Genomic DNA, 13869 nt, shown 5'->3' with positions numbered 1-13869 from the left:
TGTTTTCTCGCTTAAAATTCGATATTTTCAAGCATATTAGCGGCCTAAAATCAACGATTGGTCCGAGTCTGACTAGCCAAAACCATGGCATTGATAAATCTCTGAAACAGTAGATTTATAATTGGATTTAGAATTGCCATGTATTGATTAACACTTAAGAGTTGTCTACAGGAAGACGTTTCTCATGCTTATGCAGCGCGTATTAGTTGCTCTAGAAATTAATGCGGGCTTATTTGAAAGCATCCTGCCCTGGTATGTGTCCTGAAAATTATGCTTTTAGGAGAATACGCCCTGTTAAAATGTGCTTCGCCAAAAGTTCAAAGTCGGTTTTCATCGGTGCCTCCGCTATCTTTTAACTCTTATTTGAATAATTTTACTAATAATTTTGCGGCGAGCGTAAATTGAGTTCTAATTTGGGTGTGACATGGTATTGGTTTGGGCATTCAATTGCTCATTGGATGTCTTGCAATGTACTCCCTGGTAGCTGGAGTTCCAAAAAAATCGAATCATAATTGTTCATTTCTGAACAAGTTATTCCCCAGAGAATAGGAAAGGGAATTTCTTGTCTTGATAAGATCTTAAAGTAATCTGAAAAATATGAAAAGATCTTACAAGTTTATACGTAACTTGGAGTTTTTCGTCCTAAAGATTTATCAAGGTCTAAGACGTTTATAAATTTGCTCGACGAAAAAGCACGTCACAGACCGTTTAAACGTGCAAGATCTTAGAATATTTTTCAGGTCACTTTATTAAGATCAAGACAAGACCTGGTATATTAAAATTAAGCCGAATAAAATCTTAGCGAGGCAACCTAACTGTTGTCAATTCTCGTTTCACTGGCTAAATCTTTTTCATGCACTTGGGACTAATGTGACCTATGCTTCATTGCATGCAAGCTTTTTTCACTAAATCTTGGTAGAAGTTCTGAGCTTCAAAGCTTGAAAAATTGAAAACGAAAGCGTAAAATAAAGTCATTCGGGCTAAGTACAGAACGTTGATTAACTGCGTGACGAATTCTATGATTGAATAATCTTTTAGCCAACAATCTGCGCATGTAAAACGTAAAATTGATTAATATTAGAATTTAATTAATTTTAGAAGTAATTAATAATTTCATTAATATTAGAAATATTACTAGCACCCTCCTGCCAACGATATGCGGGTTAGTCTTCAACTCAGTTCAAATGTTCTTTTTCACATTGCCCAATTTGATTACACCTTGAAGGTAATTACGTGAACAAGTAGATTAAATGCCTTCTTCAAATTTAGCTTCTTTCTCCAAATCCGACTGCTGTTTCTTTCTTTGCTGTTTATTCTGTGTAATTGACGTTCTGGATGGGAAGGTCACAATTTAATGTAAAAATAGAATGACATCTGTCGACTGTGCATTTATCTAACTCCGGATTTTGATCTCATTTGCCAAACTGGTCCCTATACATAGATAGTATTTTTTCGACTTTTCTCATTTTGTATCCGCGTACCACTAGCTGAAGCAGTTATTGATTTCGAGATTTTTGATGATCCATGTTTTTTTTGCATGAACTCAAACGTATCCAGAAAATTTTATTTAGCTGACATACCTTTATAACAGCCGCGATGCAAAATAGAGTATTATTTGTTTCATCGTGTCTTTTTTGCAATTCGCAGAACTGTATGTGAGCGCTCTTTTAAATATCTGTTTACATTTACATTTTGATGATTTCTGAAGTCAAATGCGAGGACTGGGTATTTTGATTACGTCAAATGAGAAAGTGAAGCGGAAAAGCTAGTTGTGCATGGTGATTTCATGGTAATTTAACTCAAATACTCTAATAAAGAGTGATTAAAAGGGATTTGAACAAAAACGCGGGTTCTTGATAAGGGGCTTGGCTTGTTCCGTTACGTGAAACGACTGAGGAAGCAGAATTTATGGGGTTTACTTCGAATCCGTGATTAAATCTTTTTTATTTCTCTTATGGCCTCACTAGTCTCTAAGATTGCGGTTCACCGAAACTTTTGAGGTGACAGTTTCATAGTGTGACGAGTAGTTCGTGATCTTAAAAGTTTGGCCTCTCTATCCCCCCTCCACCAGTCCTCGCTCATTCATTGCAGGACTCCACCGTCCCACACTCCTACACCTTGAGATTTTGACCCCCTCTCGTCCAGCCTCCTCCTCCCCCCCCCCCAATTCTCGCATCCCTATGCCTCAGCTGGCTACTGCCGGATTCAACCGCTCGCCGGTTGTGCTAGAACAGTTCGTCCCATGTCTCTATTTGACTTGTGTTTTTGAGTGTCTTGATTCGGTTTTCTATAAATGGGTTTCCAAGTACTTTTGTGTTTTCAAAGTCCAGTTTTTGTTTGGCAAATGGGAATTCAGCAATTGGAGCAAAAAGCGAGCGGTTTTGACGTTTGAACTTTTTGCACGCGTAATATGAGTTCTAATTTGGATGTGGCACGGTATTGGTTTGGGTATTCATTTGCTCATTGGATGTCTTGCCATGTACTCCCTGGTAGATGGAGTTCCAAAAAAATCGAATCATAATTGTTCATTTCTGAGCAAGTAATTCCCCAGTGAAACGAAAAGTAATACTAAGGAATACAAAGTAATCTTGAAAGTAATCTGAAAAATATGAAAAGATCTTTCAAGTTTATACGTAACTTGGAGTTTTTCGTCCTAAACATTTATCAAGGTCTAAGACGTTTATAAATTTGCTCGACGAAAGAGCACGTCACAGACCGTTTAAACGTGCAAGATCTTAGAATATTTTTCAGGTCACTTTATTAAGATCAAGACAAGACCTGGTATATTAAAATTAAGCCGAATAAAATCTTAGCGAGGCAGCCTAACTGTTGTCAATTCTCGTTTCACGGGCTAACTCTTTTTCATGTACTCGGGACTAATGCGACCTATGCTTCATTGCACGCAAGCTTTTTTTACTAAATCCTGGTAGAAGTTCTGAGCTTCAAAGCTTGAAAAATTGAAAACGAAAGCGTAAGATAAAGTCATTCGGGCTAAGTACAGAACGTTGATTAACTGCGTGACGACTTCTATGATTGAATAATCTTTTAGCCAACAATCTGCGCATGTAAAGCGTAAAATTGATATTAGAATTTAATTAATTTTAGAAATAATTTAATTATTATTAGAAATATTACTAGCACCCTCCTGCCAACGATATACGGGTTAGTCTTCAACTCAGTTCAAATGTTCTTTTTGACATTGCCCTATTTGATTCCACCTTAAAGGTAATAACGCGAAGAACTAGATTAAATGCCTTCTTCAAATTTAGCTTCTTTCTCCCAATCCGTCTGCTGTTTCTTTCTTTGCTGTTAATTCTTTGTGATTGACGTTCTGGATGGGAAGGTCACAATTTAATGTAAAAATAGAGTGACATCTGTCGACTGTGCATTTATCAAACTCCGGATTTTGATCTCATTTGCCAAACTGGTCCCTATACATAGTATTTTTTCGAATGTTTTCTCATTTTGTGTCTGCGTACCGCTAGCTGATGCTATAACTGATTTCATCAAAATTTTTTCTGATCATTTTTTTTTTCATTTTTTTTCGCATGAACTCAAACTCCTCCACAAATTTTTTTAGCTGACATATCTTTATAACAGCCGCGATACAAAATAGAGTATTATCTGTTTCATCGTGTCTTTTTTACAATTCGCAGAATTGTATGGGAGCAACCTTTAAATATCTGTTTGCATTTACGTTTTAATGATTTCTGAAGTCAAATGCGAGGACTGTGTATTTTGATTACGTCAAATGAAAGTGAAGCGAAAATGCTAGTTCTGCATGGTGGTTTCAATTACTCAGTTTTAGTTTCCTCATTCTCTATAATGAGAGATGCTTTCATAATGCTGTAGAGGTTTGATTCGCAAGACAGTCGTTTAGTTTGTGGCTAAAATGAGGTTCAACCTCAGCTGCCTTTGATTAGTAGTTGTGATTAAGTCTCAGTTAAGGTCGTCGGTCTCTCATGAGTGGTTTTGTTTTTTTCATCTGGACTCAGTTTTTGTCTGTTCTCTTTTTATATGATTTTTAAAAGCATAGATCAACTGAACACTGAAGATTCAATGGACTTATGCTTGGTTTAGTTAGAAATGGTTATTGATTTCCATATTGTTTATTGTCCAAATCTATTTGTTCCTGCTTTTGGTCAAGTGATTTCAATTACTCATTTTTATTTGCTTGTTCCGATAATGAAAATGGATGGATGCCTTTTCAGTGCTGTAGCGATTGAGCTTTACAATACCTTCGTTAAGTTACAGCGTGAATGAGTTCCATTTTCATTTGCCTTTGACTGTTATTGTGGGCTCTGGAGTTATGAAAATCGCGCAGAATTTTTTTGTTGCTTCTATTTTAGGTATGTCTTATTATTTAATGTATAAAAGCATAGATCAGCTGTGAAATAAAGACTTTAATAACTGATAATTTGCTTTGCTAGAATCTGTTATTGTGTTCAATGTTTTAGTTCAGTGCCCACATCTATTTGTTCCTGTGCCGCGTAATTTCATTTACTCGTTATAACTTCCTCCGTCCCTATAATGAGAACCCGTGCTTTCTAACGCATTAGAGGTTCGCTTCGAAAGACCGTCGCTAATTTATGGCTTAAATCAGTTTCAACCTCAGCTGCCTTTGATTAGTAGTTGTGATTAAATCTCAGTTAAGGTCTTCGTTTTCACATGAAAGTCTTTTTTTTCTGGACTCCGCTTTTGTTGTCTTTTTTATATAATAATTAAAAGCATAGATCAACTGAACATTGACAAATCAAGTAATTGTTGATTTGTTTAGCTAGAATTGGTTAATCTTTTCCTTATTGTTTATTTTCCACATTTATTTGTTCCCGCTATTATCTATTGATTTCAATCTCTCACTTTGGTTTCCTTCTCTTCCAATATTGAAAACGGATGGATGCCTTTGCAGTGATGTAGAGATTAAGCTTTGCAAGACGTTGAAATATGGCCTAATTGAGTTCAGATTTTAATTGCCTTCGACTGGTAGTGTGAGCTCTGCAAATATGCAAATCAACTAAATACGCAGAATTTTTTGTGTTGCGTCTAATTTAGGCTGGTAATAATATGTGCTGTATAAAAGCGTAGATCAGCTGAGAAATAAAGATTTCAATAACTGTTATTTTGCTTTGCTAGAATTTGTTTTTGTGTTCCCTGTTTTAACTCAGTGCCCACATCTATTTGTTCCTGCTTTTGCCACATAAATTCAATTACTCGTTTTAATTTCCTGCGTCCCTATAATGAGAACAGATGATTTTATAGCGCTGTAGAGTGTTGCTTCGCAAGACCGTCGTTAAATTATGTCGTAAATGAGTTTCAGCCTCAGCTGCCGTCGATTAATATTGTGATTAAGTCTCAGTTAAGGTCGTCGTTTTCACATGAGTGGTTTTTTCTGTGGACTCCATTTTTGTCTGATCTCCTTTTATATGATGTTCAAAGGCATAGATCAACTGATCAATGAAGATTAATTTGACTGATGCTTTGTTTAGCTAGAATTGGTTAATCTATTCCATATGGTTTTTGTCCACATTTGTTCCCGCTTTTGTCTTCAATTACTCATTATTATTTGCTTCTCTTCCGATAATGAAAATAGATGGATGCTTTTGCAGTGATGTAGAGATTAAGCTTCGCAAGACCTTAAAATATGGCTTAATTGAGTTCAAATTTTAATTACCTTCGACTGGTAGTGTGAGCTCTGCAAATATGCAAATCAACTAAATGCGCAGATTTTTTTGCTTCTTTTTAGGCGTTTCTTCATATGTGATGTATAAAAGCATAGATCAGCTGAGCAGCGAAGATTTGAATAACTTGTTTTTTGCTTTGCTAGAATTTGTTATTGTGTTCCATGTTTTAGTTCAGTGCCCAAATCTACAGTTCCTGATTTGCCACGTGATTTCAATTACTCGTTTTAATTTACTCTGTTCCCAGAATGAGAACGGATGTTTTGCTAACGCTGAAGAGGTGAGCTTCGAAAGCCCGTCGTTGAGTTATGACTAAATTGAGTTTCAACCTCAGCTGCCTTTGATTAGTAATTGTGCTTTGGTCTCAGTCAAAGTCGTCATTTTCACTTGATTGGTTTTGTTACTATTCCCTCTGACTCTTTTTTGTCGGGTCCCTTTTTATATGATTTTTAAAAGCATAGATCAACTAAACACTGAAGATTTATTTGACTGATTTGTTTTTCTAGAATTGGTTAATCTTTTTCATATTGTTTTCTGTCCACGTGTATTTGTTCCTGATTTTGTGAAGTGGTTTCAATCACTCCTTTTTGTTTGCTTCTGTTCCAGTAATGAAAACGGATGCGTGCCTTTGAATTGCTGTTGAGATTAGGAATTGCAAGACCTTCGTTGAATTATGGCTTAATTGAATTTCAATTTTATCTGCCTTTGACTAGTAGTTGTACTTTGATCTCATTTAAAGTCGTCATTTTCACTTTTGGTTTCTTTTTTTTCGTCTGGACTTCGTTTTGCTCGGGTATCTTTTTATATGATGTTTATAAGCATAGATCAACTGAACACTGAAGATTTATTTGCCTGATTTGTTTTTCTAGAATTGGTTAATCTTTTTCATATTGTTTTTTGTCCACATGTATTTGTTCCCAAGTGTCAAGTGATTCCAATTAATCATTTTTGTTTTCTTCTGTTCTATTAATGTAAACGGATGGATGACTTCGCAGACCTATAGAGATTACGTTTTGCAATACCGCCGTTGTGTTATGGATTAAAGGAATTCTAATATCAATTGCTTTCGACTGGTAGTGCGGGCTCTGCAAATGTGCAAATCAACTAAATGCGCAGAGTTTGTTTGTTGCTTCTTTTTTAGGCGTGTCTTCGTATGTGATGTATAAAAACAAAGATCAGCTGAGCAGTGAATATTTGTGTAACTGATGTTTTGCTCTGCTGGAATTTGTTATTTTGTTCCATGTTTAGTTCAGTGACCACATCTGTTTATTCCTGCTTTTCCCACGTTATTTGAAATACTCGTTTTTATATTGTTTCGCTCCTATAATGAGTTTTTGTTTAATGCGCTCCAATAATGAGAACTGATGCTTTACTGATGCCTTAGACATCAGTTTTGCAATACCGTGTTTATTTGAGTTTTAACCTCAGCTGCCTTTGACTAGTAAATGTGCTTTGATCTCAGTTAGTTAAAGTCGTCATTTTTACTTGTGGTTTTGTTTTTTTTCGTCTGGACTCCGCTTTGCTGGAACCTCTTTTTATATGATGTTTGAAAGCATATACCAACTGAACACTGAAGATTTTTTGACTGATGTTTTGTTTTTCTAGAATTGGTTAATCTTTTCCATATTGTTTTTTGTCCACATCTATTTGGTCCTGCTTTTGTCAAGTGATTTCAATTACTCCTTTTTGTTTGCTTCTGTTCCAGTAATGGGAAAGGGTACATGCCTTTGTATTGCTATTGAGATTGGGATTTGCAAGACCGTCGTTGAATTGTGGTTTAAATGAGTTTCAACCGTAGCTGCCTTTGACTAGTATTTGTGCTTTGATCTCAGTTAAAGTCGTCATTTTCACTTTTGGTTTTGTTTTTTTTTTCGTCTGGACTCCGTTTTGCTTGGGTCTCCGCTCATATGGTGTTTAAAGGCATAGATCAACTGAACACTAAAGATTTTGACTAATTTGTTTTTCTAGAATTGGTTAATCTTTTCCAAATTGTTTATTGTCCACATCTATTTGTTCCCATGTGTCAAGTGATTTCAATTACTCATTTTTGTTTGCTTCTGTTCCATTAATGAAAACATATGGATGACTTCGCAATGCTATAGGGATTAAGTTTTGCAATGCCGTTGTTGAGTTATGGATAAAATTGATTCTAATTTCAATTGTCTTCGATTGGTAGTGCGGGCTCTGCAAATGTGCAGATCAAACAAATTGCGCAGAATTTTTCTTTGTTGCTTCTTTTTTAGGCGCGTCTTCATATGTGATGTATAAAAGCATAGATCAGCTGAGAAATGAAGAATTGAATAACTGATCTTTTGCTTTGCTAGAATTTTTTATTTTGTCCCATGTTTTAGTTTAGTCAGTGACCAGATCTGTTTATTCCTGCTTTTCCCACGTTATTTGAAGTACTCGTTTTTATTTTGTTTCGCTCCTATAATGAGAACGGATGCTTTTCTAATGCCTTAGAGATCAGCTTTGCAATACCGTGTTTAATTGAGTTTTAACCTCAGCTGCCCTTGACTAGTAGTTGTGCTTTGATCTTGGTTAAAGTCCTTATTTTCACTTGTGGTTTTGTTTTTTTTTCGTCTGGACTCCGCTTTGCTAGGACCTCTTTTTTTATGATGTTTAAAAGCATAGATCAACTGAACACTGAAGATTTATTTGGCTGATGTTTTGTTTTTCTAGAATTGGTTAATCTTTTCCATATTGTTTTTTGTCCACATCTATTTGGTCCTGCTTTTGTCAAGTGATTTCAATTACTCCTTTTTGTTTGCTTCTGTTCCAATAATGGAAACGGATGCATGCCTTTGTATTGCTGTTGAGATTTGGATTTGCAAGACCGTCGTTGAATTATGGCTTAAATGAGTTTCAACCTTAGCTGCCTTTGACTAGTAGTTGTGCTTTGATCTTAGTTTAAGTCGTCATTTTCACCTGTGGTTTTGTTTTTTTTCTTCTGAACTCCGCTTTGCTCGGACCTCTTTTTTTATGATGTTTAAAAGCATAGATCAACTGAACATTGAAGATTTTTTTGATTGATGTTTTGTTTTTCTAGAATTGGTTAATCTTTTCCATATTGTTTTTGTCCACATCTATTTGTTCCCACGTGTCAAGTGACTTGACTTACTCTTTTTTGTTTGCTTCTGTTCCATTAATGAAAACGGATGGATGACTTCGCAGTGCTATAGGGATTAAGTTTTGCAATGCCGTTGTTGAGTTATGGATAAAATTGATTCTAATTTCAATTGTCTTCGATTGGTAGTGCGGGCTCTGCAAATGTGCAGATCAAACAAATTGCGCAGAATTTTTCTTTGTTGCTTGTTTTAGGCGCGTCTTCATATGTGATGTATAAAAGCATAGATCAGCTGAGAAATGAAGAATTGAATAACTGATCTTTTGCTTTGCTAGAATTTTTTATTTTGTCCCATGTTTTAGTTCAGTCAGTGACCAGATCTGTTTATTCCTGCTTTTCCCACGTTATTTGAAGTACTCGTTTTTATTTTGTTTCGCTCCTATAATGAGAACGGATGCTTTTCTAATGCCTTAGAGATCAGCTTTGCAATACCGTGTTTAATTGAGTTTTAACCTCAGCTGCCCTTGACTAGTAGTTGTGCTTTGTTCTCAGTCAAAGTCGTCATTTTAACATGAGTGGTTTTGTTTTTTCCCTCTAGACCCTTTTTTGTCGGGTCCCATTTCATTATTTTTAAAAGCAAAGATCAACCTAACACCGAAGATTTATTTGACTGATGCTTTGTTTTGCGAGAATTGGTTAATCTTTTCCACATTGTTTTTTGTCCACATCTATTTGGTCCTGCTTTTGTCAAGTGATTTCAATTACTCATTTTTGTTTGCTTCTGTTCCAATAATGGAAACGGATGCACGCCTTTGTATTGCTGTTGAGATTTGGATTTGCAAGACCGTCGTTGAATTATGGCCTAAATGAGTTTCAACCTTAGCTGCCTTTGACTAGTAGTTGTGCTTAGATCTTAGTTTAAGTCGTCATTTTCACCTGTGGTTTTGTTTTTTTTTCTTCTGGACTCCGCTTTGCTCGGACCTCTTTTTATATGATGTTTAAAAGCATAGATCAACTGAACATTGAAGATTTTTTTGATTGATGTTTTGTTTTTCTAGAATTGGTTAATCTTTTCCATATTGTTTTTGTCCACATCTATTTGTTCCCACGTGTCAAGTGACTTGACTTACTCTTTTTTGTTTGCTTCTGTTCCATTAATGAAAACGGATGGATGACTTCGCAGTGCTATAGGGATTAAGTTTTGCAATGCCGTTGTTGAGTTATGGATAAAATTGATTCTAATTTCAATTGTCTTCGATTGGTAGTGCGGGCTCTGCAAATGTGCAGATCAAACAAATTGCGCAGAATTTTTCTTTGTTGCTTCTTTTTTAGGCGCGTCTTCATATGTGATGTATAAAAGCATAGATCAGCTGAGAAATGAAGAATTGAATAACTGATCATTTGCTTTGCTAGAATTTTTTATTTTGTCCCATGTTTTAGTTCAGTCAGTGACCAGATCTGTTTATTCCTGCTTTTCCCACGTTATTTGAAGTACTCGTTTTTATTTTGTTTCGCTCCTATAATGAGAACGGATGCTTTTCTAATGCCTTAGAGATCAGCTTTGCAATACCGTGTTTAATTGAGTTTTAACCTCAGCTGCCCTTGACTAGTAGTTGTGCTTTGTTCTCAGTCAAAGTCGTCATTTTAACATGAGTGGTTTTGTTTTTTCCCTCTAGACCCTTTTTTGTCGGGTCCCATTTCATTATTTTTAAAAGCAAAGATCAACCTAACACCGAAGATTTATTTGACTGATGCTTTGTTTTGCGAGAATTGGTTAATCTTTTCTACATTGTTTATTGTCCACATCTATTCGTTCCTGCTTTTGTCAAGTCATTTCAATTACTCCTTTTTGTTTGCTTCTGTTCCAATAATGAAAATGGATGCATGCCTTTGTATTGCTGTTGAGATTAGGATTCGCAAGGCTGTCGTTGAATTATGGCTTTAATGAGTTTCAACCTTATCTGCCTTTGACTAGTAGTTGTGCTTTGATCTCAGTTAAAGTCGTCATTTTCACTTGTGGTTTTGTTTTTTTTTTCGTCTGGACTCCGCTTTGCTCGGACCTCTTTTTATATGATGTTTAAAAGCATAGATCAACTGAACACTGAAGATTTAATTGACTGATGCTTTGTTTAGCGAGAATTGGTTAATCTTTTCTACATTGTTTATTGTCCACATCTATTTGTTCCCACGTGTCAAGTGACTTGACTTACTCTTTTTTTGTTTGCTTCTGTTCCATTAATGAAAACGGATGGATGACTTCGCAGTGCTATAGGGATTAAGTTTTGCAATGCCGTTGTTGAGTTATGGATAAAGTTGATTCTAATTTCAATTGTCTTCGATTGGTAGTGCGGGCTCTGCAAATGTGCAGATCAAACAAATTGCGCAGAATTTTTCTTTGTTGCTTCTTTTTTAGGCGCGTCTTCATATGTGATGTATAAAAGCATAGATCAGCTGAGAAATGAAGAATTGAATAACTGATCTTTTGCTTTGCTAGAATTTTTTATTTTGTCCCATGTTTTAGTTCAGTCAGTGACCAGATCTGTTTATTCCTGCTTTTCCCACGTTATTTGAAGTACTCGTTTTTATTTTGTTTCGCTCCTATAATGAGAACGGATGCTTTTCTAATGCCTTAGAGATCAGCTTTGCAATACCGTGTTTAATTGAGTTTTAACCTCAGCTGCCCTTGACTAGTAGTTGTGCTTTGGTCTCAGTCAAAGTCGTCATTTTAACATGAGTGGTTTTGTTTTTTTGCCTCTGGACTCTTTTTTGTCGGGTCCTATTTTATATGATTTTTAAAAGCATAGATCAACTAAACACTGAAGATTTAATTGACTGATGCTCTGTTTAGCGAGAATTGGTTAATCTTTTCTACATTGTTTATTGTCCACATCTATTCGTTCCTGCTTTTGTCAAGTCATTTCAATTACTCCTTTTTGTTTGCTTCTGTTCCAATAATGAAAATGGATGCATGCCTTTGTATTGCTGTTGAGATTAGGATTCGCAAGGCTGTCGTTGAATTATGGCTTTAATGAGTTTCAACCTTATCTGCCTTTGACTAGTAGTTGTGCTTTGATCTCAGTTAAAGTCGTCATTTTCACTTGTGGTTTTTTTTTCGTCTGGACTCCTCCGCTTTGCTCGGACCTCTTTTTATATGATGTTTAAAAGCATAGATCAACTGAACACTGAAGATTTATTTGACTGATGCTTTGTTTAGCGAGAATTGGTTAATCTTTTCTACATTGTTTATTGTCCACATCTATTCGTTCCTGCTTTTGTCAAGTCATTTCAATTACTCTTATTTGTTTGCTTCTGTTCCAATAATGAAAATGGATGCATGCCTTTGTATTGCTGCTGAGATTAGGATTCGCAAGGCTGTCGTTGAATTATGGCTTTAATGAGTTTCAACCTTAGCTGCCTTTGACTAGTAGTTGTGCTTTGATCTCAGTTAAAGTCGTCATTTTCACTTGTGGTTTTGTTTTTTCGTCTGGACTCCGCTTTGCTCGGACCTCTTTTTATATGATGTTTAAAAGCATAGATCAACTGAACACTGAAGATTTAATTGACTGATGCTTTGTTTAGCGAGAATTGGTTAATCTTTTCTACATTGTTTTTTGTCCACATCTATTCGTTCCTGCTTTTGTCAAGTCATCTCAATTAATCCTTTTTGTTTGCTTCTGCTCCAATAATGAAAATGGATGCATGCCTTTGTATTGCTGTTGAGATTAGGATTCGCAAGACTGTCGTTGAATTATGGCCTTAATGAATTTCAACCTTAGCTGCCTTTGACTAGTAGTTGTGCTTTGATCTCAGTTAAAGTCATTTTCACTTGTGGTTTTGTTTTTCTTCGTCTGGACTCCGCTTTGCTCGGACCTCTTTATATGATGTTTAAAAGCATAAATCAACTGAACACTGAAGATTTAATTGACTGATTTATTTTTTTCTAGAATTGGTTAATCTTCTCCATATTGTTTTTTGTCCACATCTAACTGTTCCAACGTGTCAAGTGACTTGACTTACTCTTTTTTGTTTGCTTCTGTTCCATTAATGAAAACGGATGGATGACTTCGCAGTGCTATAGGGATTAAGTTTTGCAATACCGTTGTTGAGTTATGGATAAAATTGATTCTAATTTCAATTGTCTTCGATTGGTAGTGCGGGCTCTGCAAATGTGCAAATCAACCAAATTGCGCAGAATTTTTCTTTGTTGCTTCTTTTTTAGGCGTGTCTTCATATGTGATGTACAAAAACATAGATCAGCTGAGAAATGAAGAATTGAATAACTGATATTTTGCTTTGCTAGTTTTTTTTATTTTGTTCCATGTTTTAGTTCAGTGACCAGATCTGTTTATTCCTGCTTTTCCCACGTTATTTGAAATACACGTTTTTATATTGTTTCGCTCCTATAATGAGAACGGATGCTTTTCTAATGCCTTAGAGATCAGCTTTGCAATACCGTGTTTAATTGAGTTTTAACCTCAGCTGCCCTTGACTATTAGTTGTGCTTTGGTCTCAGTCAAAGTCGTCATTTTAACATGAGTGGTTTTGTTTTTTCCCTCTGGACTCTTTTTTGTCGAGTCCCATTTTATATGATTTTTAAAAGCTTAGATCAACTAAACACTGAAGATTTAATTGACTGATGCTCTGTTTAGCGAGAATTGGTTAATCTTTTCTACATTGTTTATTGTCCACATCTATTCGTTCCTGCTTTTGTCAAGTCATTTCAATTACTCCTTTTTGTTTGCTTCTGTTCCAATAATGAAAATGGATGCATGCCTTTGTATTGCTGCTGAGATTAGGATTCGCAAGGCTGTCGTTGAATTATGGCTTTAATGAGTTTCAACCTTATCTGCCTTTGACTAGTAGTTGTGCTTTGATCTCAGTTAAAGTCGTCATTTTCACTTGTGGTTTTTTTTCGTCTGGACTCCTCCGCTTTGCTCGGACCTCTTTTTATATGATGTTTAAAAGCATAGATCAACTGAACACTGAAGATTTATTTGACTGATGCTTTGTTTAGCGAGAATTGGTTAATCTTTTCTACATTGTTTATTGTCCACATCTATTCGTTCCTGCTTTTGTCAAGTCATTTCAATTACTCCTTTTTGTTTGCTTCTGTTCCAATAATGA

At 35.6% G+C, this 13869-nt stretch overlaps 1 protein-coding gene across 2 annotated transcripts in view; it reads left to right on the top strand.

Moving 5' to 3' along the window:
- LOC142345801 (TATA element modulatory factor-like) overlaps positions 1–13869 on the top strand; it is a 128378-nt gene that overhangs the window by 47029 nt on the left and 67480 nt on the right. Inside the window, exon 15 of one of the 2 annotated variants that reach the window (XM_075398166.1) lies at positions 1139–1162. The exons of the other annotated variant lie outside the window; for it this stretch is intronic. Within the exon in view, the coding sequence (XP_075254281.1) occupies positions 1139–1162 (24 nt within the window). The remainder of the gene's footprint in view (positions 1–1138; positions 1163–13869) is intronic. 2 annotated transcript variants of the gene reach the window in all.

The sequence above is a fragment of the Convolutriloba macropyga genome, chromosome 9, assembly GCF_964194025.1.
Source record: "Convolutriloba macropyga chromosome 9, txConMacr16.3, whole genome shotgun sequence".
In the NCBI taxonomy this organism is placed as follows: Eukaryota; Metazoa; Xenacoelomorpha; order Acoela; family Convolutidae; genus Convolutriloba; species Convolutriloba macropyga.
Note: the sequence above shows the minus strand (reverse complement) of the source record. Positions and strands in the feature narration are given on the sequence as shown.